Source organism: Ptiloglossa arizonensis, chromosome 11 (assembly GCF_051014685.1).
Source record: "Ptiloglossa arizonensis isolate GNS036 chromosome 11, iyPtiAriz1_principal, whole genome shotgun sequence".
Lineage (NCBI taxonomy): Eukaryota > Metazoa > Arthropoda > Insecta > Hymenoptera > Colletidae > Ptiloglossa > Ptiloglossa arizonensis.
The window spans coordinates 16980016-17000917 of NC_135058.1; the positions used below are offsets into that span (position 1 = coordinate 16980016).

The following is a 20902-nucleotide window of genomic DNA, read 5'->3' on the forward strand; positions in this document are numbered from 1 at the left end:
AAGTTGGTTTTAATAGCGGTTAAGTAGGTAAGTTTCGAATTGCGCGTTAAAGTATGCTATGAAATGCTCGTTTATTATTAGGGGTAATGTTACAATTTAATACAATGATGCAGTAGTATATCGGTGCAGTGTGTAAACCAAGAACGACTAATACAGCTTATATTTAAATGTGTTCATAGAAAGTGGAGACAATTCCAAGCAAACACGACCTTTCTGCAAATCCTCTAGGACCACTAGTTTTGAGTGCTGGTTACTGAAACACGAAATATAAATTTGATCGCAACGAAGTGGAAATGATTAAGTTTCAAGAAAGATTAACCGCTGTTTTGTACGAAATACTAGGAGTCGCGTATATTACCTGTTGTACAGTACAACAACAACCTCGTTGGAAGGTGTCAGGAAGGCTGTACTCTTGACGGTATCGGTATCCGTGACGGAAAGCCTGACGGATCCTCTATCTATGAATCTACTGAAATGTTTCAGAGCGTAATACATCGGTTGTTTGTAAAATTCATCCGATGTAGCGTTCACAATAATGGGCGAATCAACGTTGTTACTAATCCAATTTGGTCCACCTTTGTCGTCCAGAGCTATATTCCAATCTATCCATCCGACATACCAGTTGTTCAGATACTTAAAGCAAAATATTCTTTGTTAGTAAGTAATAGTTCAATGCTATTGCCAATATGTTCGTTGAGAGAGATATTTTTCTAAAATATGCTTGTAAGATTAAGAATTTCATTTACCTCGATTATACTTAACATGTACTTCTCTCCTCTCTCCCACGATCCTAATATGACTTTCTCTTCGGGAGTTGAATCGAATCCTGTACGAGAAAACATAGGTGAGAAAATACGAGCAAAGTTAGGTACAATTCGTTAAAAGATAAATGATTCTCTATCGAGTCGAACGTTCGATAAATATTGCACTTAGTACGATGAACAAGAACGTTAAACGAAAGACGATTGTTTAAAAGTAATATAGTATTACTTTTCCCAATTATAAGAACACGTTAGCGAATGTTTTAAATTAGCGAAATTTGAAATTTGTAGTTATGTAATTTGTGCAATGACCTCACTCGAAGAACTTACCTTCGCATGCCTCGGTCATCATGAGGAATTTGTCTGGGAAGTCGTTGTGCGTTTGGTCCAATACGAATGCAGGAATGAGGTCATCTGCGTACCAATGCGTCGCTGTTCCCGAAATGTACTTTTCCGCTTTTTTATTGTTAAATACTCGTTTTATGTACCAGGGCAAATTAAATCTTTGATCGTCCAGAGCCATAATTAGTGTATTATTGAATATCGAGTCGGCTAGAGTAGGTCCCAAGTTATTAGCGACCCATTCGGCCATAGTTTCCGGAGTCCACCCCATGTTGGTGAGAGGATCGTTCAGTATGTAGGTATCGAATGGCTCATTACCCGTTGTAACAGCCCATATGTTCAAACCGTTCCTTTTATACTCGTGCAGGAATCTTAAGATATAATCGGCCCACAGTTGATAGTATTCTTTCTTGAGGAAACCTAAACAAACGTTGCAACCCGGATTGTACATTTATGAAAACTAATTGCTAATTGTACCATCGGAGTGTACAAAATCGAAGACAATTGTCGGAGAAGATAGGCGTTAAAATCTACAGAATACGTCTTCCTTTGCATTACTTGCATTTTCTTGCGCGTTCGACGATATACTAATATACGTACCACCGGCTCCATTGATTTGATTGTTGGTTTTCATCCATGCTGGGGCAGACCACGCTTCGCTGAAGAATATCATTTCAGGATTTAAATTTTTGGCCTGCGTTGCGTATGGTATTTTATATTCGTAATCTTCGATCGCGAGTGAAAAATATTTCAGCAAGGTATCGTCATAATAGTCGTCGTACGTGTACGGTCTCGTTGAGAAATCGGTACCAGCGATTGGTATGCGACCTATCGAGTATTTGCTTCCTGTCTTTGGATCGTAGTAGGATCTACAAATAGTATTAAAATTTAACAATCATCTATCATATATTTGATGCAATGTTTGTGAACGAATCAATGTACATTGCGTTAACCAAAATGCGGGACTCTTTTATAATCAATTTCTCGTATCTCGATAGAAATAAAAAAAAATCTTTTCAATTGTGTAAGTTGATTCTTCTTCGCCAAGACATAACTAATTAATGTTCTTACGGGTGCGAGAATACGGTAAAGAATCTCGAAAGATATAAAATTTTACAAAATTTACTTGGCAGGTTTATATCGAAAGGAGAATACTTTCGTTTCGTAACGTATTAAATCTGAGCGTTAGTTTGTAGTAATTACCGAAGTAGGCGTTGTTGAGTGGCCTTGCTGAGCGACTTTATATTTATACCAGCAGAATCGGTGAAGGCGCCTCCGAATCCTAAAACCTTTTGATACCTCTTCGTACTATCTACGGTTATGAATGTTTCGCATAGCAAGTTTTGACAAGCGCCAAATTCCACCGTTGACAGTTCCAGTCTGCGTCCTTCCCTGTCCGAAACGTACCAGTAAGAACTTCCATCTTGTGGGACTTCCGGTCGATCTTCCGGTAATCCATCGCAGTACGTTGAATTGCAAACGCATACGATTCGGTTGGTACCGAAACTACGAGGCACGCATTCGTTCGCGTTACCTACGGGTAACAAAAAATGTTGTAACGTGTGTTGAGATATTAACTGAGAAATTAATAACGTTATATATATGTACAAACAATTGTAGTTCTTGCTACAAAGTATATAAGAATTTTACCTATGGCGAAGAAAAATGCAATAAGTAGAAACGACTTCCACATCCTTTAAATGTTCTTCGATAACATGTACTCGGAACGAATAAAGTAGCGTTAATTTTTTAGTAATCGCTTATATAGTACGATTTGTATTTACTTTGGAGCATGGTAGGAGAAACTCAATGAACATATTTCTTTTTATCGCCAGACATGTCGTTTTAATTGAACATCATTGCTTGACTAATTAAATATGCACGTGCTTCAACAATCCTCGTGTATCAAACTTATGTTCAGTACTTGCAAAACTTGATAAATTCGGATTCCTGTATTACGAAGTACAGCATGCGCGTGCACACGGGGGTGGTTGCAACTACTGCTTGTTGCAACGACCCATCTATTTCTACGAATACCAAGGCTATTTGTCCTATGCAAAATACAGAATTACAAGGTACATTTACCATTACTTGCAAATCCACTTTCGTTGTGTAAAACACCTAGATTAGGGAGGACCAATGGTAGAGCATATAGATATCACCAGATACATATTTAAAAAACACATAAAATCGTATCGCATATTCAAAATACAGCTAGGTTCGGTAGCTGTATACATTTCGGTGTCACGTTTTATTTATAGAACGATTTTTATAATGTATTCCTCGTTAAATATCTCATAATGCAATATAAAATGCTTCGATTCGATACTGAATATATGATCAGCTGCATAAACACAAATTTGAATATTGATAGTGCTGTTATCAGCACAGTATTATTGGCGATTAAAGATTAAAAAGAATTTGATTAAAAAAAAAAATATTCAATCAGTGTTGTGTAATGTTTGAATTTATACGTGTATCATTTTTCAATGAAAGCGTACTGTGCATTAATTTTGTGTCGAAAAAAATATTCATATAATAAAATCGTATTATTAAGTACTTTATCCTTTACTCGGTATCTCTTAGTAGGAGTAGGAACTTATTCTTTAATGGGTACATTTATTTAGATGTTTGTTTGCGTTTTCAATATATATGGTATCATAGTGCAACGTTATCGCTTAAAATTTGCATAAACATTAATAACAATTACGCTTTGAAATAAAAATTCTTTGAAACTGATTTCTATTTATTTTAACTAATAATATTTTTCTTCCGTCACTGGAAATAATTATTAACCATATGTTTCGTTTAAATAACGATTGTGAATATCGTTTTGCTAAAATACTAATTTTATAGGCGATCGAAGTAACTGTAAGTTTTCCGTAATCGAAAAATGTGTTCTCCCTGATTATTGTTCGTCACCGAGTTATTCGGTTAATACCGAGCTATTCAGTTGCAAATTTAGAATAGTTTTTGAAGATATACGAATGGGTAAAATATCGTACGAAGAAAACTTTTGTAATGTATACGAAAACCTGAATATTTTAACAAAACTCAAGAATGTGAATATAAGTGATGCGGTTCGATAAATTTATTTCGAGTAACGCGTGTAGCTTTCTTTATTTCCTTGCTTTTCATAGAAACGGATACAAAAGTTATACGTTGTTTCGTCATTTCTCCTTTAGAATATAAGATACATACTATAAAATAAAGGATTTGAATAATAATAAGTCGATTAAGTATCAAAATATATTGTAACAAGTTATTAATTTATTACAGGTATGATTATAATCTACTATGATGATTTAGCGAGAAAGTTGAACTATCATTGCTTATATTTCAGGGTGTTCATAGAGTATGGAGATAGTTCCAAGCAAAGGGTACCCTTTTGCGGATCGTTTATGGTCACTCGTTTTGCCGAAGCGTTCCTGAAACAAGAAATCGAATTTTAATCAGTAGTAAATCACAATGTGTCTAGACAAGTCATTAAATATCTACAAAGTTGTGCATTACGATGAGAAAATTCATAAAATCGTCTATTTTGTAAAAATATTAAATCACTGTATATAGTAGTTTATAAAAAGTAGTAGAAGTTGTATTACCTGTTGTACAGTACAACAACAACTTCGTTCGAAGGCGTTACAAAGGCTGTAGACTTGATAGTTTCGGTCTCAGTGATAGAAACTTTGACGGAATCTCTATCTACGAATCTACTGAAATGTTTCAGAGCGTAATACATCGGTTGTTTGTAAAATTCATCTCTACTCGAATTGACAATAATGGGAGAATCAACGTTGTTGTTGATCCAGGTCGGTCCACCTTCTTCGTTTAGAGCTATATTCCAATCCATCCATCCGATGTACCAGTGATTCATGTACTTAAAGTAAAACATTATTTGTCAATATTGCTTTTGCCAACGTGTTTGTCAAGATGGATACTTTCATAGACGAAACGTAAGTGAGATTGCGAAATGAGTATTTACCTCAATTATACTTAAAAAGTAGTTCTCTCCTCGGTCCCACGATCCCATGATAACATTGGTGGAACTATTATCTGGATCGGGTCCTATATAAATATAAAATGAAATGATATATTGTTAGTAAAATGTTAGTGAAATTTGAAACTCATAGTTATGTAATTTACAATGAAATTGCTCGAAGAACTTACTTGAGCATGCCTCGGTCATCATGAGAAATTTGTCTGGGAAGTCGGTGTGCGTCTGATCCAATACGAATGCAGGAACGAGTTCATCGGCGTACCAATGCGTCGCTGTTCCTGCAATATACTGTTTCGCCTTTTCATTATCGAACACTGCTTCCATGTACCAGGGCAAATTAAATCTTTGATCGTCCAGAGCCATAATTAGTGTATTATTGAATGGTGACTCGGCCAAAGTAGGTCCCAAGTTATTAGCGACCCATTCGGCCATAGTTTCCGGAGTCCACGCCATATTGGTGAGTTTATTATCGGATATAAAGGCATTGAATGGCTCGTTACCAGTTGTAATGGCCCACACATCCAAACCGTTCTTCTTGTACTCGTTCAGAAATTTTATGATATAATTGGTATACAGCTGATAGTATTCTTTCTTCAGAAAGCCTAAACAAACATTGCAACCCTGATTGTACATTTATGGAAAATAAATGTAAAAAAGGTAGTCGTAAAAATCAGCAGAATATGTCTTTCCTTGCTTCACTCGTATTCTCTTTTTCGTTCGACGATGCACTAATATAATACATACCACCGGCTCCATTGAGTTTATCGCTCGTTTTCATCCATGCGGGAGGTGACCACGCTACAGAGATGAATTTAACGTCGGGATTTAATTTGAAAGCCTCCTGCGCGTACGGTATTTTGTAGTCGTGGTCTTCTGGCGCGAGTGAGAAATAACTCAGCAATGCGTCGTCATGGTAGTCGTCGTAAGTGTACGGTCTCGTTGAGAAATCGGTGCCAGCAATTGGTATGCGACCTACTGTGTATTTGCTTCCCGATTTTGGGTGGTAATACGCTCTACGAAAAGTGAAATTCGATCGATGATCTACAGTATAGTTAAAGTAAACGTTTAGAAATAATTCATATAGATATTTATTGTCGTTTCAAATAGTAGCGATTACCGAAGGAGCTGGTCTTGAGCACCCTGGCTGAGCGACTTTATATTTACTCCAGCACTGTCGGTGAAGGCACCTCCAAAACCAAAAATCTTTTGATACTTCTTCGCGGTATCTACGTTTAAGACCGTTTCTGCGGGTGAGTTTTGACAGGTGTCAAATTGGACCGTTGACAGTACCAATCTGCGTCCTTCCTTGTCCGAAACGTACCAGTACGAGCTCCCGTCCTCTGGGACTTCCGGTTGATTTTCCGGTAATCCATCGCAGTACGTTGAATTGCAAACGCACACGATTCGGTCGATGCCGAAACTACGAGGCACGCATTCGTTCGCGTTACCTGTACGCGAGAAAGTATATCGTAATACAAGTTACGTCGATGTTTCGACAAATTTACGGTAATATTTGTACCAATAACCGGAGTTCTCGTTACGGAATATAAAAGTTTACCTTTGGCGAGGAAGAATGCAAAAACTAGAAGCGGCTTCCACATAGTGTCGAACGTTCTTCGGTAATATTGTCTCGAAACGAAAGAACTAAAACTAATTCGTAGGTGATCTCTTATATACTCCGATTTGTGTACGGAACGGTAATATCGTTGTTCCTACCTTTGTCGCCTTAATTGATGATTATCGTTTTGCTAATCAAATAGGCGTGAAACTTCGGGACCGTTCGTGCGTATCGTATATACCTATCGTATAAATACAGACATATGTGTCGTATGGGCATTATTTTGGGATTTTTGTGGAACTTTCAAATTGTTTCCAATAAGTATTAAGTAACTGTGGTCCACCTTCTGCCTTTATAATCTGGTCAAGGCGATGCGGTTGTTGATACGAAAAGTTAACACTTTTCGTCCCGGTCTTTCTATTTCTACCTCGTGGATCATCGATGGTTCGTTCATTAACGGAACGATCCTTTAAAGGCTGTAAACACAATTGTTATTAAAAGTGAACGTTAACGCACAGAGTATACTACGAAACAAAAAATACTTTCATCGTGAAAATTTGAAATTAACGATATTATGATATATTTCGTCGCGATATTTTTCTTCTTATTGAACATCGTAAACGGCTTAAATGGAAAGTTGACCACGTGTAATTGTGTTAATTTTCAATACGTGGAATAAGTGGACATGTGTAAATAGACATACGGATATGTATAATCTGCACGTTCTAGTTCCGCAAGATTGGCTCGGTTTGTAACGTGTAAGATTAGATCAACGTTCGAAACAGGTGTAATTGTTTGTTCAATTGATACGAAGAGAAGATACAGAGGATGAGCTATAAATTCCTTGAAGTTACTAGGCGTGTAGAAAACTTTACTTAGCGACATGACAATTTCGTATTTCTCACCGATGACGAGAATAATCTATAATAAATAAATTCGGCAGTTTCGATACGACGTAAAAGTGGTTAAATAAATCTCGTATAGGAAGTTAACGAATAACATATGCTTGTAATGATATATAGTAATGGCGGGAAACGCCGAATACTTAAACAATGCCTATAAATATTGTAACGGTACAAGTATAAAGTTACACTAGAAATTAACGAACGCAATACGAACAAGGAAGTTTTATTCCTTTATCTTGGGATTATATTAGTTAATTGGGTTTTACGGGTATTTTTCATTTTAAATATTAAAGTGTGCTACGTAATTCTATTTCTTTATTGCCAGAGGAAATAACACAACGCGTAATAGTACATTACTTGATTTTCTATTATTTATAAATTATAGTATTCATAGAATATGGAAGCAATTCCAGGCACAGGGAATTGTTGTTCGTATCCACGAGAGAAATGTTTATCGTTTTGTCATTTCTGCAACAGAAAAATAAATTTCATGGATAATAAAGTTGATTTGCGTACAATCGGTCGAACGTTTATAAAAAATGTAAATATATGCAGCAGCTGTGTTAAACGAAAATGTTACATAATAAATTATACGCACAAGTAAGTAATTTCATTTTTATGAAATTGTATTTAATGCGAAATAATTGAAAATAATCTAGTTACTACCGAGCCTCGCTCATTCGACGCTATATAATTGAACTTTTGTACATCTTATGTTCATTTTTCTTTCTTTCCTTGTATCGTTGCAGTTAAATAATGACACTAAATAAATATACAAATGAAAATTGAATTACTTGTTGTAAAGTACAACGACAGTTGCGTTCGAAGGTGTCAAAAAAGCCGTAGATTTGATGGTATCGGTATCGGTGATGGAAATTCTGACAGAGTCTCTGTCAACGAATCTGCTGAAATGCTTGAGAGCATAATACATTGGTTGTTTATAGAATTCATCGGTTTCTCCGTTTACGATAATAGGCGAATCAACGAAGTTGTTGATCCAGTTTGGTCCTCCTGTTTCGTCTAGAACCAGATTCCAGTCCATCCATCCAACCGACCAATGATTCATGTACTAAACAGAGAATGCTTTTCGTTAGTAACATCTTGTCGTTAGGATTTTTTCTTTTATCACGACTTGCTACGGACAAGATCGTTTATGTACCTCTATTATACTCAATATGTAGTCTTGTCCCCGATCCCATGATCCTAGAATAACCTTTGGATAGTCTAGTAGTCCGCTTCCTACGTAGACATAAAACGATGTAATTATATATTTGAAATTATTTGCTGGGTTCGATATAAAAACACGCAACTGTTAATACGCCCGACTCGTTAATATATTTGTACGTAATTATGAATAGATGTTACGTTTGAAAGAAAATTTATTTAAACGAATGATTTGTATTCTACTCGATCTGGAGGTTTATCACGAAATAGCTTAAAGGGTATATTAAATTGATTCGGTCGTTGTACACATGGAGGTGATTAACGCGGATAACAGTGCTTGCGGAGCTTACCAGTGCACGCCTCGGTCATAAATATGAATTTATCTGGAAATAATTGGTGAGTCCAATCCAATAACTTTGGGGAAGTAAAAAAATCGGTGTACCAATGCAAGGCTGTGCCCGCGATGTATTTCTTTGCTTTTTCATTGAGAAACACATCCATCATGAACCAAGGTAATTCGAGTCTTTGATCGTCGAGGGCTAGAATCTGTGTCTCGTTGTGTCTCGAAGCGGCCAAAATTGGACCCAAAAAATTACCAACCCAATCGGCCATGGTTTTAGGTGTCCATCCCAGAGAACTAAGGCGATCAATGGGTATGTAGGCGTTCAGTGGTTCGTTACCGGTTGAAATTGCCCACATGTTCAGACCATTCTTTTCGTATTCATCCAGAAACTTCAACAGGTAATCGCAATAGAGCTCGTAGTATTCTTTTTTCAGGAAACCTATCGTATAGTGGAAAGATTGCTGATACAAAAATATATTACTCCACGTAAACGAGAAAAGTGTTGAGAAGTGATTTATGTTAAAATAGGTGAAGATATATCTATGCAATTTTCATTCGATTTCTCGTCTACGTCTACAATATACAGATGTACTATTATTATATGTACCAAATCCATTGGTTCTGTTGTTGGTTTTCATCCACGTTGGGGATGACCACGCGACGCTAAGGAATTTCGTTTCAGGATTGAATTTAAGAGCTTTCTGCATGTACGGTATTTTATATTTGTAATCTTCTTCCGCGAGTGCAAAATGTTCCAGAGTGATATCGTCCTCGGTGTCATCGTACGTGTACGGTCTTGTTGAGAAATCGCTACTACCGATTGGTACGCGACCTAACGTGTATCCGCTTCCTAGTTTCGGATCGTAATATGCACTGCAAACAATGAAATTCCATCGGTTATGCGGAATAATATCGCGCGAAGCGCAAAATACAGGGTGCAACTGAAATATGCGGCCAAACTACAGATGCATATAATAAAATAGGAAAAATGCTAAACTACGGCTAAAACAGTATTACTATATGTACCAATAAGTATTTGCACGCATTTTCTATAATATTTTTTCGTTTATCTAACAATTTGGCCACAACTCTTTCATAACGATTGCGTCAACGTTTCCAAACTCCTTTCCAGTAAAATGACTTTTCGTACTTCTAAACAAATAATTTACCAAAGAGATGTTTGAAAAGTAAGAAACGCAAATCATACGTTCGTATTCGAATCGATCAATTTTTTTCAGTGTTTAAATTGTGACATGTGGTCGAACGTTATTACGATGGAAAAAGTACGTTTTCCATTAAGCAAATTAGATCGGTTTTGTTTTCAATACCGATTTCCATCGTTCCAGATGCTGATAAAAAACTTCTGTATCGATCGGTTGGGTTGTAGCAGCACGAAATGGATTACTCTTTTTATATTTCACCAAATATAGAACAAAATTTTCAATGGACAAAATATTCTCCGCTTCGACTGTGACGTGAACGAAAGTCCAGCACTTGTGCAAAAATTAATTTGCTCGCCTTACCTTCCGGATATCGTTTCATGGGATTATTATTTATTCAAGAGTTTGCAGAATCACTTCTCTGGAAAGGAGTTGAGAAATGCTAACGCAATCGCATGGTAATCTGCAGAGAAAAAAGATCTTTCGCGAGAGCGTATTGGGTCGGATGTTATAGTTGTCCCGTCTTTGCGGGACAAAATGACTCGATTGCTGTTTACATTCTACTTGCGCGAGGACCAGATTCTCGGGTTTTTACAGTCACGAGTGAGCAAGCATTCTGCGGAGAAAAAAAACGAGCTTTCGTGGAAGCGTATCGAGTCGCGGGTTATAGTCAACTTTTCTAAGGGCGACTGACTCGTCGTCCATATTCTACTTAGGACACGATACTACATTCCCTTTAATTCAAGACTGTTTTTCTTTCTTCCCGCAATACCTGATCGAATTCTTCGCATTGAAATCGAATAAACTTTACAAAAGCGCCATCGAAAAATGAACAGGCAAATAGGAAAACCATTATGGTAAATGAGAAAAAAAATATATCGATGATTAATCATTGTAAATACACTGTGCTGTGCAATTACTATAATAAATGCGATATGATTATCCAAAATGGTATATTTTCTTAACTTCTTTCTAGAAGAAAGAAAGAGGCTCGTCTTCTGGCGACTCTGGCAATGAATGTACGTTATACTAAGTACGAAGATGATAAATCTTTATCTAAGGATTCGATAGTTGAGATAGTGTTTATCAAAATGACGATATGTTCTATTACCGAGTGGGTATCTATGGGCGATACGTACAGACGAGTTAGTCGAAAGTGTAAGAACGCTTAGAGTTTCTATCGAGGAATCCTACCTTGGAGACGATCTGCCGTTAAAATTTTAGTTCGGTCTATCGTTTAATTAGAGATAATGGGCCAGCATTGTTCGATACAGTTAAAGATCCCTGTGCAAACAATCTTTTTTCGTTTTTTCGTTAGACCGACGTACCTTCTTCGAGTTTGGCCGAACATTTCCGTTACACCGTGTAAAAGTGAATCTTTGCGCAAACAGTAGTAGCGAGTACGGTTGCTCGAAATTGAAGTTTCACTGTTGTTTGATCACCTGATCACCTGGTCTCGAGTCGCTGGACTCAATTTGTCGAGGTTTATGCCCACAGCGTCCGTAAACGCACCGCCAAACCCGTAGATCGTCTGATACTGTTTTGTACTGTCTATGGTCAAAACCGTACCGGGAAAGGACTTTTGACAGGAACCGTGTTTCCCCTTTATCATGTCCATCCTGAGTCCCTGTTTAGTCGAGGCGTACCAATAAAAGCTTCCTTCTTCCGGGACTTTCGGATCATTGTCCGGTGTACTGTCGCAATATGTTGCATTGCAGACGCATACGATTCGCTCCGGACCGAAACTACGAGGCATGCAGTCATTTGCATTACCTACGATCAACAAAAAAGTGTTAGCGAAACGGTAGAACTCGTGAGTTTCATCGCTATTCTAAGTACTGGTTGACATCAAAATTGATAAAAAGTGAATCTACGTTAAATTCGTCCGCTACAGTTGAAAAAATTCAATTTCGTTTAATTAACTTTAACGATCATTTTTACGTGTTACGATCGACACAATATATTATGTATTCGGAAGTAGTATATATAAAGAATATTTTGCGACACATTAACGTAGAGTGTAGATACTTAGAATTATTCAACATTACTTTTACCTTTGACAATAAAGAAGGTAATAAACAACAGTTTTTTCCACATGCTTCAAGTGCTTTTTGGTGACAACTGAAACACAATTAAATTAATTAGCGTGTACGACTTATTATCTACATCCATAGTATTTTATACTTTGAGATATCGCGGAGAAATCAAAGAGTATTGCTCGGGACTTACGAATGTTGTTTACAGCATTATCGAAATGATAGGTGTACGGTCGTATGCATTATTTCATTATCGCGAACTGACAATGCTTAAGCGTAACAAACGTATCAATTTTCACTCTCATCTTACCGTTATTAATGTCGCTGTTACTTTTTACCGTAAAACCAATATATAATCGTGAACTCGCAAAAAAAAACTCGTATTGCAACTATAATCGGTATCTGCGAAATATATATACATATATACACGTGTACATGAATATGTATGAATGTTATTTCGAAATATTTTCCACGTAATTATGTAATAAACCTAAAGCTCATTGAGTATAATATCTATAATTATGTACAGTAACTCCTTATTAAAATATGAGAGTAATTCCTCCATAAAACGTATCGAATCATTCTTATCATTGTTCGTGTCCTTCGGTTCGAACAATTTATAGTACACTGAGTATAATGTCTATAATTATGTACAGTAACTCCTTATTAAAAGGTTAGGTTGGTTCCTCTATGAAACGTATCAAACCATTTTTATCGTTGTTCGTGTCCTCCGACTCGAGTGATCGCAAATTGTGAAATGAAAAATTCATCCGATCGAACTTCGAAACGATGTACACGCGCATCGGTGTATCGGACACCGATTGGAACTTTCATATTTGTCATTGTATCTTCGCGAAAGTGTTATCAATCGAACGATAAGATTGTACCGTAAACGGTAAGTTCAAATTAGACCTTATTCGGAATATTTTAAACGATTCGAGTAACGCACGAGTTCTATTGGGTGGCGAAGTACGAGGTTTTTCAGTTGGTAGTTAGCTTTTGCGAGTTAGATCTCCGTTCGCCTCTCGCGCTCTTCTATTTTAGAGGTAGGTACATACCTGCACGTAGTAGGATGCGAGTTACGTAACGTTGCGAATTTGAACAAGCAGACGGGACCCAACGGAACAGTAAAACTACAATGCTTTAGAATGTTGCATTGCGGCACTATTATAGGTAACCCACATACTACCAATGCAGTGTCGCGCTGAGGATACTCTCAAACACGTGTGCCCGCCACACGGATTACATTCTATATGCTTGCATTATACTAATATTGAATATCATCCTGTATTGTTTTTCTTTCTTTTTATCTTCAAAAAAGCAAATACCTACGCAAGTCATTGTGTAACCTTATCTAGGAACGATACGAGGAACGTAAAAAACATTAATCCAAATAGAAGAGAAGTTATGCATGCTTAAAATAGATATCGGTATCGCTCAAAACTTCATTATTGAGTTACGTTTATGCCGACTGATGATTTCCTCTACCGAAATATTGGACGATTCGAAAAAGAAAGCGTAGAAATACTCGACTCGTTCGAAAACTGATAATATTATTAAACTTGTCGAGGTGAGGTAAAAATTTTATCATTTTTTATTTATTTTAAACGAGATATCCCGCTGGTACAATAGAAGAAAGGGACAACAATTGCAATGTTCGACAAAACGTCGTGCAATAGTTGTGAAATACGTGTCTTAAAAGCACCAACAATATCATTAAAAGTCGGCTGGAATTCTTTTGGAATAAAATTGCTCGGTGTGCAAATTCATTCCAACATTTTAATTAAAATTTGTTCCACTTTTTCTTTCGAATCTTCTTCGGTGTACAATAAATTTGATTACGATCGTAAAAAGATATAATACGTTGAAAAATTCTAAAGCTTATTCCTTTCGAAAGTCGACGAAAGAGTTGTTTAAAAAAAAAATCTCGTTTTCGTTAACTCTCGAAAATATTTACGTGTTCTCTTCTGTTTTCGACCAACTAAAGAAGCATTTAAGGTCGTCGAAACAGAATGTCGAAAGCGTTCGATTAAAATGCTCGAATCGACTTGTATACCGAGAAACTTTCATTTCGATGCAAGTAGGAACCACTATCACTTTTTTCCGAGCGAGTTGAGTCGAACGTATCAAGAGGAAATGGGAATGGACAGGCCGGGAAGACGCAAAAGGAGATAGAAGGAAAGATTTGAAAAGTGACATATTGAATTTCGCGCAGCCGATAAGTCTTGCGAGAAGGGACTGAATACGTAAGTGTTGGCAAGAGTTTACTCAACCATCCGTGATGTTTGACTAGAGATCTTCGACAAGCAACGCGGATGAAGCGACAGGAAGATAATATAGATAAGTAACTTTCAATTTCTGATTCATTGATCGTTCAACGGTTAAACTGGATTCGAGGAAACAGCGGTTTAAATTTAAGGTTTTTTAAATTGTGCATTAACGGGGCACCGGTTTCGAGGGAAAAAAGTTTAAACGCAAAACGTGATGCTTTGAAGCTGGCAAACAGGGTGTAACAAACAATCAAAGTACTTGCACGAGACATCCTCTGCGTTGGACATTTTTGCATTTCTCGCGGCAAAAGGACCAACGAAACAAATCTCATAATCTACCACACACGTGGACTAATTCCATCGGAGCGATATTGATTAATCGTTGTTAGATTTTAGCCGCCGTTATATCGATGAACGAGGTGAAATAGATTCGCGAGAATTTCTGCAGGATGTGGTGCAATAATATTAAAAACAACGCTTTGACGCATGTTTGCCTTGTGTTACATATGTTTTTAAAATTAATTAAGATAAATTGTTTAGTTTGGAATAAGTAAGTAATGGAAACTGATATCGCCTCACGGTATCTATCAACCTAGTAACGATTGTGTTATGTTAATTATGAAAATTTTATTCGCACTTCTGATATTTATTTCAATGTCAAAAATGTAAAATATGGTACGTCCTCGTAAATGCGCAGTTATGTAACGTCATATGTACATATTTTGTATGTACAATAGTTGAATGAAATAATTTAAAAAAAATTTTTCTTTTTAGAAAGGAGTATTACAAAGAGAAAAATAGAATTCTCGGATTAAGGAGAATGTGGTACTAGACGTAAGTAGAATGTGGTCAGCGCCGAGCATTTCTGCCTCGCCAAGGCTGACTATAACGTCTGACCTAATACGATCGGACGGAAGGTCATTTTTTTCCTCCGCGGAACACACACGAACTTGTTAAACTTCGATTAACTTTTGAAACTGAGAAAATTTTGGAAAGATTCGAAATCGAAAATTGAGAACTTAGTGTAATTGAAAAATTAAACGTGTAGCAACGGTACGTCCGAAGGGGATTAAAATTCCAATTTCCTAATCTAGAAAACCGAACTGTTCACGGATACTGTCATTTTCGGTTTTCAGAATACTTACGAACTCGTTATAATTTTCCTCTATCGAGAATTTCCGAAGAACTGTGACTGTTCGATTCAATGTAATCGACGAAGCGAGTACAGTGGGTAGCTGCCATATGGGTATTAAACCTGCAAACGAGAAATCTACCGACGATCTGTGTAGGTAAATTAGTTCAAGCTATCCGCAAAGTTTACAGAGGTACGTAATGTAATTAAGTGTTCAGAATTCAAACTAAATGGAATTAACGTTGGTTCATCGATTCGAGTAAGCTACAAAAGGCGAAATCTGTATAGATTCTTCGCTGGCGCACAGGCATTGTAACGATTTTGACGAAGTCAATTGTTTCGGTTTTCATAAAAGTCCGATGGGATAAATTTTGGATGGAAAGGGAACGCGTAGGAGTTTTGTTTCAGGAGCAACTTTAACGATTTTCATTAAGTTTCACCTTTGCCACGGACAATGCGACGCGCGAATCCTTTGTTCGAGAAAGTAACAATGCAACAGACAGAACATATTTTTATTTTCATCGAAACTCCGATGGGCTATATTTTTTTAAACACTCATTGAAGCGGAATAATGACGACGCGTGATTTATGCGTTTACGTAATACGATTATCCAAGTGTTTTATGGTTACGCGGTATAATGGAACAATATTGGCAAAGATTTTGCCTTAAATTTATTTGGTTTCTCTTCTATTATTACGACGAAACAGAAATGTCAATTGAACGAATGAAAATAAAAAATGATCGATGCGAGATTTTGCGGTAAATGTTGATGTACAATTGAGTAATCGTTACGTGCGAATTGTTGCATATATAAAGTTTGCTGCTGTCAAGTTTTAACAGAATAGAATAATATCTTAAATAACAAAAGGATGTTCAAAGTACGAATACTTTGACGAATTTGATGCGAGTATACCTATATTGATTTTTCTTGACAGTGGTATCGATATCTCCGAAGAAACGGGTAATTAACGAAACGAATAAAATATCGTTTCGAAATCGAAGAAAGTTAAATAATTTGATATTAAATTAATGCAGAATTAATGTTTTCGAAGTAAAAGTTAATTATATTTACCGAACAAATTGGTTTTGCCGTGCAGTTCTTTTATCGGGGACTCTGGTATTTCTTTCTGCTCCATTGTCTCGCATTATCATCGCTGTTTTTCTCGGAAACAATTCCCCCTTCCATCCTTTGGAAAATCAAAGGAAAGACAAGACAGACCTTTTACTCGTCAGATATTTATTACGAACTTTCATTACGATCTATATATAACCCGTTCCGCTATCGGAAGTCATTTATTCATTGGCATTAGAAGTGTTCGATCGTGCCAACTTTCTCGATAACGATTTCCTTGTAAAAGCAATTTTAATTTGTAATCTTATTTCTGAATTGCAGTGCGAGTAAAAAATGAAACATCTACCCCAGGATGACGTAAAACGACACGAGCGAGCTTGTTACGGAACGCAGTGACTCCTGTTTGTAAAAATAATTTTATCCAGCACAGTCGAAACTATAGAGTGCTTTTTATCGCCGTATTTATTTATTCAGCGTGCGTGAAATTTTCAAGGAAATTGATGTTCGCGTATTCGACGTTACACGTTCGTTAGAACACAACGAACTAATTGTAATTGTACGTTATTCGAATTACTTGTAAAAAACTTTTAACACCGTCGAATTAAATATAGTCCGACTAAGGTGTTTTGATTGATTTTCGTGGGACAAACTTTGCCAATCTATCGATTTTTATTTATATCGGTGGATAATACTGCCGAAAGAGCAAACTCGATCATTGCGAACATCCATCGCGTGTATTTAGGTGCGCGTAACCGGTTGGTGTTAAAATAATATATTGATTCAAATTTGTTCGTTTATCGTGCTCGAAACTGATTACTGGCGGAGATTTTGACGATAAAGTCGAAGGTTGGTAAAGTTTCCGTGCGTAACACGAATTCAGCTGTATACACAGTGGATTGCGAAAATATTTAAATATAGTCGGTTAAAACTTGAACGAACGGGTGTCGAACAGAGAATTTAGGAATAATTCTACGCGCACAAGATACGATGATTATAGTTGTACGAGATAAATTTGAAAAGTTCTCGCCATAGGGTATAGATATATATTTCGTAGCAAGTGTGGGTTCAATAGAGTGTACGCACGGTGTACAGTAATTTGTGTTCCAATGTCTTGTAATAAAAATAACGGCAACAGCATCTTGAAACGTATACCTCTGAGGATCTCGGTTTTTAACTGCGAGCGATCCATTGCGAAATATTCCTCGTACACAATTCTTCGCGCGATAAATGCGAAACGTGTTTACCAGAATGTCGTTTGTAGCAAGTTCAAATGTAAAATACTCCGAGGGAACGTTTTCCAGAAATCCACTCGCACCGACGAAACGTTGCCGCAGAAAACTTGGAAGCGAGTAATTGGTAGCTGTGTATTTTATTTAACAGTTGAAAGCCTGCGGTGAAGTACATTTCGCTCTGAACAAAGACGTTTCGCGGAGGTCGCACATGGAGTGAACGATGCGTACGCGAGGCGGACAGCTGCGTTTAACGATTCGATCGATTTCGAATAGCGATATAAAATTTACATTTCGCCGCAACCATCGACCGAAATTACCGGGATTCAAACGAGATTCTCGCATAAAAGTACGGGCAACGAAACATTCGGAAACGGAATCGGGTTTGTTCGCGTACCATCTTGCATCAGCGATCAAACGCGATTCGATTTTCTAATTTGTAGCGTAACGCGGCGTTGGCCAGCGTACGTAAAATATTCGTTTCAATCGCGTCCACTCAGTTCCAATCGTTCGATCGTAAATCATTGTTCTATGTACCTTTGTTTTCGATTTTTTAAATATTTAAATTTCACCGATAAATACGTTCGGTTGTCCCTTTGGCATCGAGAACGATGCGCGCCAAACGGATCGCGTATTTCAAATTTGCCTACACCGTTCGTTTAACCCTTTTTTCCTTTCCTTTTGTTCGACGGGTTCGCTCTTTCTCCGGCCGTTAGCTTTTCCTTGTAGATTTGTAGCCTCCCTTTGTCGTTTGATGCCTCATCGTGAATTACGTCCAAGTTCAAAGCGCGTTGTTCTCTTCCCGACAATTCGATGTCTTTTGGTCTTTGCATTCTTTTCCCTTTTCTTCGGAAGAAGATTGTTTTTGGGTCGTACGGCGTCGGCGTTTTAATCAGCGTGCTAAGTAGACCGTGCAAAAATAAACAAGACACCTTGGACACGATGCTCTCGCGTAGCGTTTGAATTCTTCGCTTTCGAGAAGTTTGCGACGTCGAGAACAAGCTTTACGCTATCGAAAAGTCCAGAGACTTTGCAAAGTAGCAAAGAACGAGCTCTTTTCGACTCGGGACTAAGCTTCTCCTTTTTAACGGAAATGTACATATTTGTTGATACGTAAATGCATAATGTGCATTTAGAAAAGATAATTTTGATAGCACTTTTCCTCGGTCCGCCGCATCGAAGGCTTTTACAAGGTTCGTATAAATTGCATCGTCCTTCTCGAGAACCAACGATATTCAACTTGGTCGAAACAAAACCAGCTCGTTGTTAAACTGAAAACTAAAAGCGGAACGGTTAAAAATGATAGAGAGTCCGGGCAAGTCTAATATTCGTAATAGGGAATAAAGGCGTATCAGAGGTCCCTCCGTCTCTCTCGGCGAAAGAAAGGGAAATACATTTTCCACCGAAGAAACGCGGTGGGTAGTTCCAACTCGATAAATCCACGGGTCCTTTGTCCCGGGAGGAATTATTCGGCAAGTTCAACGAGCCGTGGTGAAAAAAACGTCGTGTGGCGATGGAGATTCGGCCGGTGGATCATAGATAAAGCGGGGTGATTCGTTCCCTCTTGGAAGCAGTGGCGCGAACAGACGGTGAAATCCCTTCGAAATTACCTGCCTCGGAGCTAGCGAAAGTAGGAGAAAGCTTTTATGCGCACGTTAAACGGATCGTTCGGGGACACGGACAGCTCGATAAGTGGATACGATACGAACGAGGTGGATCCGTGAGCTTTAATAAATCAAAGAGTCACCCTGCGGTGCGGGACACGCGCGTTACGAGTTAGGCGCGAATCGAGTGATATGATCCGTAAAAAGGGCCGAATTTCCGGGAACGAGGCTGCCCCGACGATGGAAACGGATCGTTGCTCGACACCGTGCACGTAAACCGGCGATAACATTATCCTTCGGGAAAAAAGATATTCGTTTCTTGCGAGAGCTGTCGTGGTAAACCAACCGAAAGGATGCCTCCTCCTCGCGCAGAGATCCGTTCCCCCGAGTTTCTGCATGTCCCGCTGCGACGTTGTTACACGGTCGAGCCGAACGACCGAGAAACCGATGGAAAGTCCGTGGAACTCGTCGGTTTATCTCGAGCCGGGCCGACGAGACGGGTGTGCCTTTACAAATTGAACAACGAGTCTTCGAATCGTGTCCTACCGAGGACCAGATCGATCGCGACGAACGATTTCGTTGCGCGAAGATACTACATCCTCCCTCTACAGATCGTTTCACTTCTCTCATAATTCGAGCAGTTTTCATTTGGCCGCATTCGATACGTATCGTCACTTTTCTCATTTTAAACGACGAACCGTTCGATGTATCGCCACGGTTATCGAAATCGTTGTATACTTTGTAATATTCCAGATTGCAGGATGTACGTAGATTCTTTTAACAAACCGTGTACGCGGTGTATACTTCGGAATTTGGTGATTTGAAAACAAATAGGACGAAGTTGCACGGTACGCGCATATTGGAAACTTCTATTCGCAACACGGATCGACAAGTTTGTCTATCGTTCGTCGGCAAACAATCGATCGAGTTATTTGTTTAGATAGTTGGATCGTGTTGACGTTCAATTAGGTACTGCATAAGTAAGTCAACTAGCTGCACCACAGAGGATATTGTGCGCACTCGTCGAACGAAGTTGTTCTACGTAACATTGCGAAGCGGACGACCTTACGTTCGTATCGACTTCGGTGAAATTCCAGTGCATAGTTCGCGTTTCGCTCTCTTCTACATTGAAAGGAGGTATTTGACGGCCACGTAGCTCGCGAGCTTGTAAATTCGTTTAAACTCAACGACGACCGTACATTCCGAATGCGTTTCTATTAATGTCCCTCGATTGTTTCCTTTTAAAGTAACGAACTACCGTTCGGTGCAACCAAGTGTCCAACAAATAAATTCGACGCGTTTGTTAAAATGATAAATCTCTAATCAAA

General features: G+C 37.9%; 3 protein-coding genes and 1 long non-coding RNA gene across 11 annotated transcripts in view; 1 reads left to right on the top strand and 3 right to left on the bottom strand.

The window, feature by feature from the left end:
• Positions 1-52: 52 nt before the first annotated feature.
• On the bottom strand, positions 53-3114 carry LOC143152836 (lysosomal acid glucosylceramidase-like). The gene is made up of 7 exons (XM_076323385.1): positions 2754-3114; positions 2307-2637; positions 1704-1972; positions 1092-1523; positions 747-826; positions 359-633; positions 53-253 (listed from the first exon to the last, which is right to left on the bottom strand). The coding sequence occupies exons 1-7, from the start codon at positions 2794-2796 to the stop codon at positions 148-150; spliced, it is 1536 nt and encodes a 511-aa protein (XP_076179500.1). The 5' UTR covers positions 2797-3114; the 3' UTR covers positions 53-147.
• A 1282-nt stretch (positions 3115-4396) lies between these two features.
• Positions 4397-6705, bottom strand: LOC143152782 (lysosomal acid glucosylceramidase-like). The gene is made up of 7 exons (XM_076323268.1): positions 6659-6705; positions 6218-6548; positions 5845-6113; positions 5271-5702; positions 5086-5168; positions 4706-4980; positions 4397-4531 (listed from the first exon to the last, which is right to left on the bottom strand). The coding sequence occupies exons 1-7, from the start codon at positions 6699-6701 to the stop codon at positions 4429-4431; spliced, it is 1536 nt and encodes a 511-aa protein (XP_076179383.1). The 5' UTR covers positions 6702-6705; the 3' UTR covers positions 4397-4428.
• A 1151-nt stretch (positions 6706-7856) lies between these two features.
• Positions 7857-20902, bottom strand: part of LOC143152840 (lysosomal acid glucosylceramidase-like) — an 86074-nt gene continuing 73028 nt past the window's right edge. The window contains exons 1-8 of one of the 4 annotated variants that reach the window (XM_076323392.1): positions 13325-13467; positions 12285-12351; positions 11673-12003; positions 9678-9943; positions 9078-9509; positions 8723-8802; positions 8358-8632; positions 7857-8031 (exon numbers count right to left, since the gene is read on the bottom strand). In XM_076323392.1, the coding sequence (XP_076179507.1) occupies positions 7932-8031; positions 8358-8632; positions 8723-8802; positions 9078-9509; positions 9678-9943; positions 11673-12003; positions 12285-12327 (1527 nt within the window). In that variant the 5' untranslated portion in view covers positions 12328-12351; positions 13325-13467 and the 3' untranslated portion in view covers positions 7857-7931. Of the gene's footprint in view, positions 8032-8357; positions 8633-8722; positions 8803-9077; positions 9510-9677; positions 9944-11672; positions 12004-12284; positions 12352-12459; positions 12643-13324; positions 13468-20902 lie in introns of those variants that run through there. The other 3 variants (XM_076323394.1, XM_076323393.1, XM_076323395.1) reach the window with 3 other exon arrangements.
• LOC143152844 (uncharacterized) lies at positions 13040-17884 on the top strand. 5 transcript variants are annotated; one of them, XR_012993654.1, is made up of 4 exons: positions 13040-13836; positions 14351-15589; positions 15673-15861; positions 17063-17884. It is a non-coding gene; the product is annotated as an uncharacterized LOC143152844 (long non-coding RNA). The 5 variants fall into 5 exon arrangements; XR_012993652.1 differs by having other exon boundaries at positions 13040-15589; XR_012993655.1 differs by having other exon boundaries at positions 13040-15589; positions 15673-15821; positions 17093-17884.

What these genes read in the sequence shown, in the direction of transcription:
- LOC143152836 (XM_076323385.1), bottom strand. Translation starts at nt 2,796, where the DNA reads ATGTGGAAGTCGTTTCTACTTATTGCATTTTTCTTCGCCATAG. An exon ending in TCAAATCAATGGAGCCGGTG is followed by an intron (nt 1,524 to 1,703) that starts GTACGTATATTA and finishes ACGTTTGTTTAG; the next exon opens with GTTTCCTCAAGAAAGAATAC. An exon ending in GTTGTTGTACTGTACAACAG is followed by an intron (nt 254 to 358) that starts GTAATATACGCG and finishes TTCGTGTTTCAG; the next exon opens with TAACCAGCACTCAAAACTAG.
- LOC143152782 (XM_076323268.1), bottom strand. Translation starts at nt 6,701, where the DNA reads ATGTGGAAGCCGCTTCTAGTTTTTGCATTCTTCCTCGCCAAAG. An exon ending in TAAACTCAATGGAGCCGGTG is followed by an intron (nt 5,703 to 5,844) that starts GTATGTATTATA and finishes ATGTTTGTTTAG; the next exon opens with GCTTTCTGAAGAAAGAATAC. An exon ending in GTTGTTGTACTGTACAACAG is followed by an intron (nt 4,532 to 4,705) that starts GTAATACAACTT and finishes TTCTTGTTTCAG; the next exon opens with GAACGCTTCGGCAAAACGAG.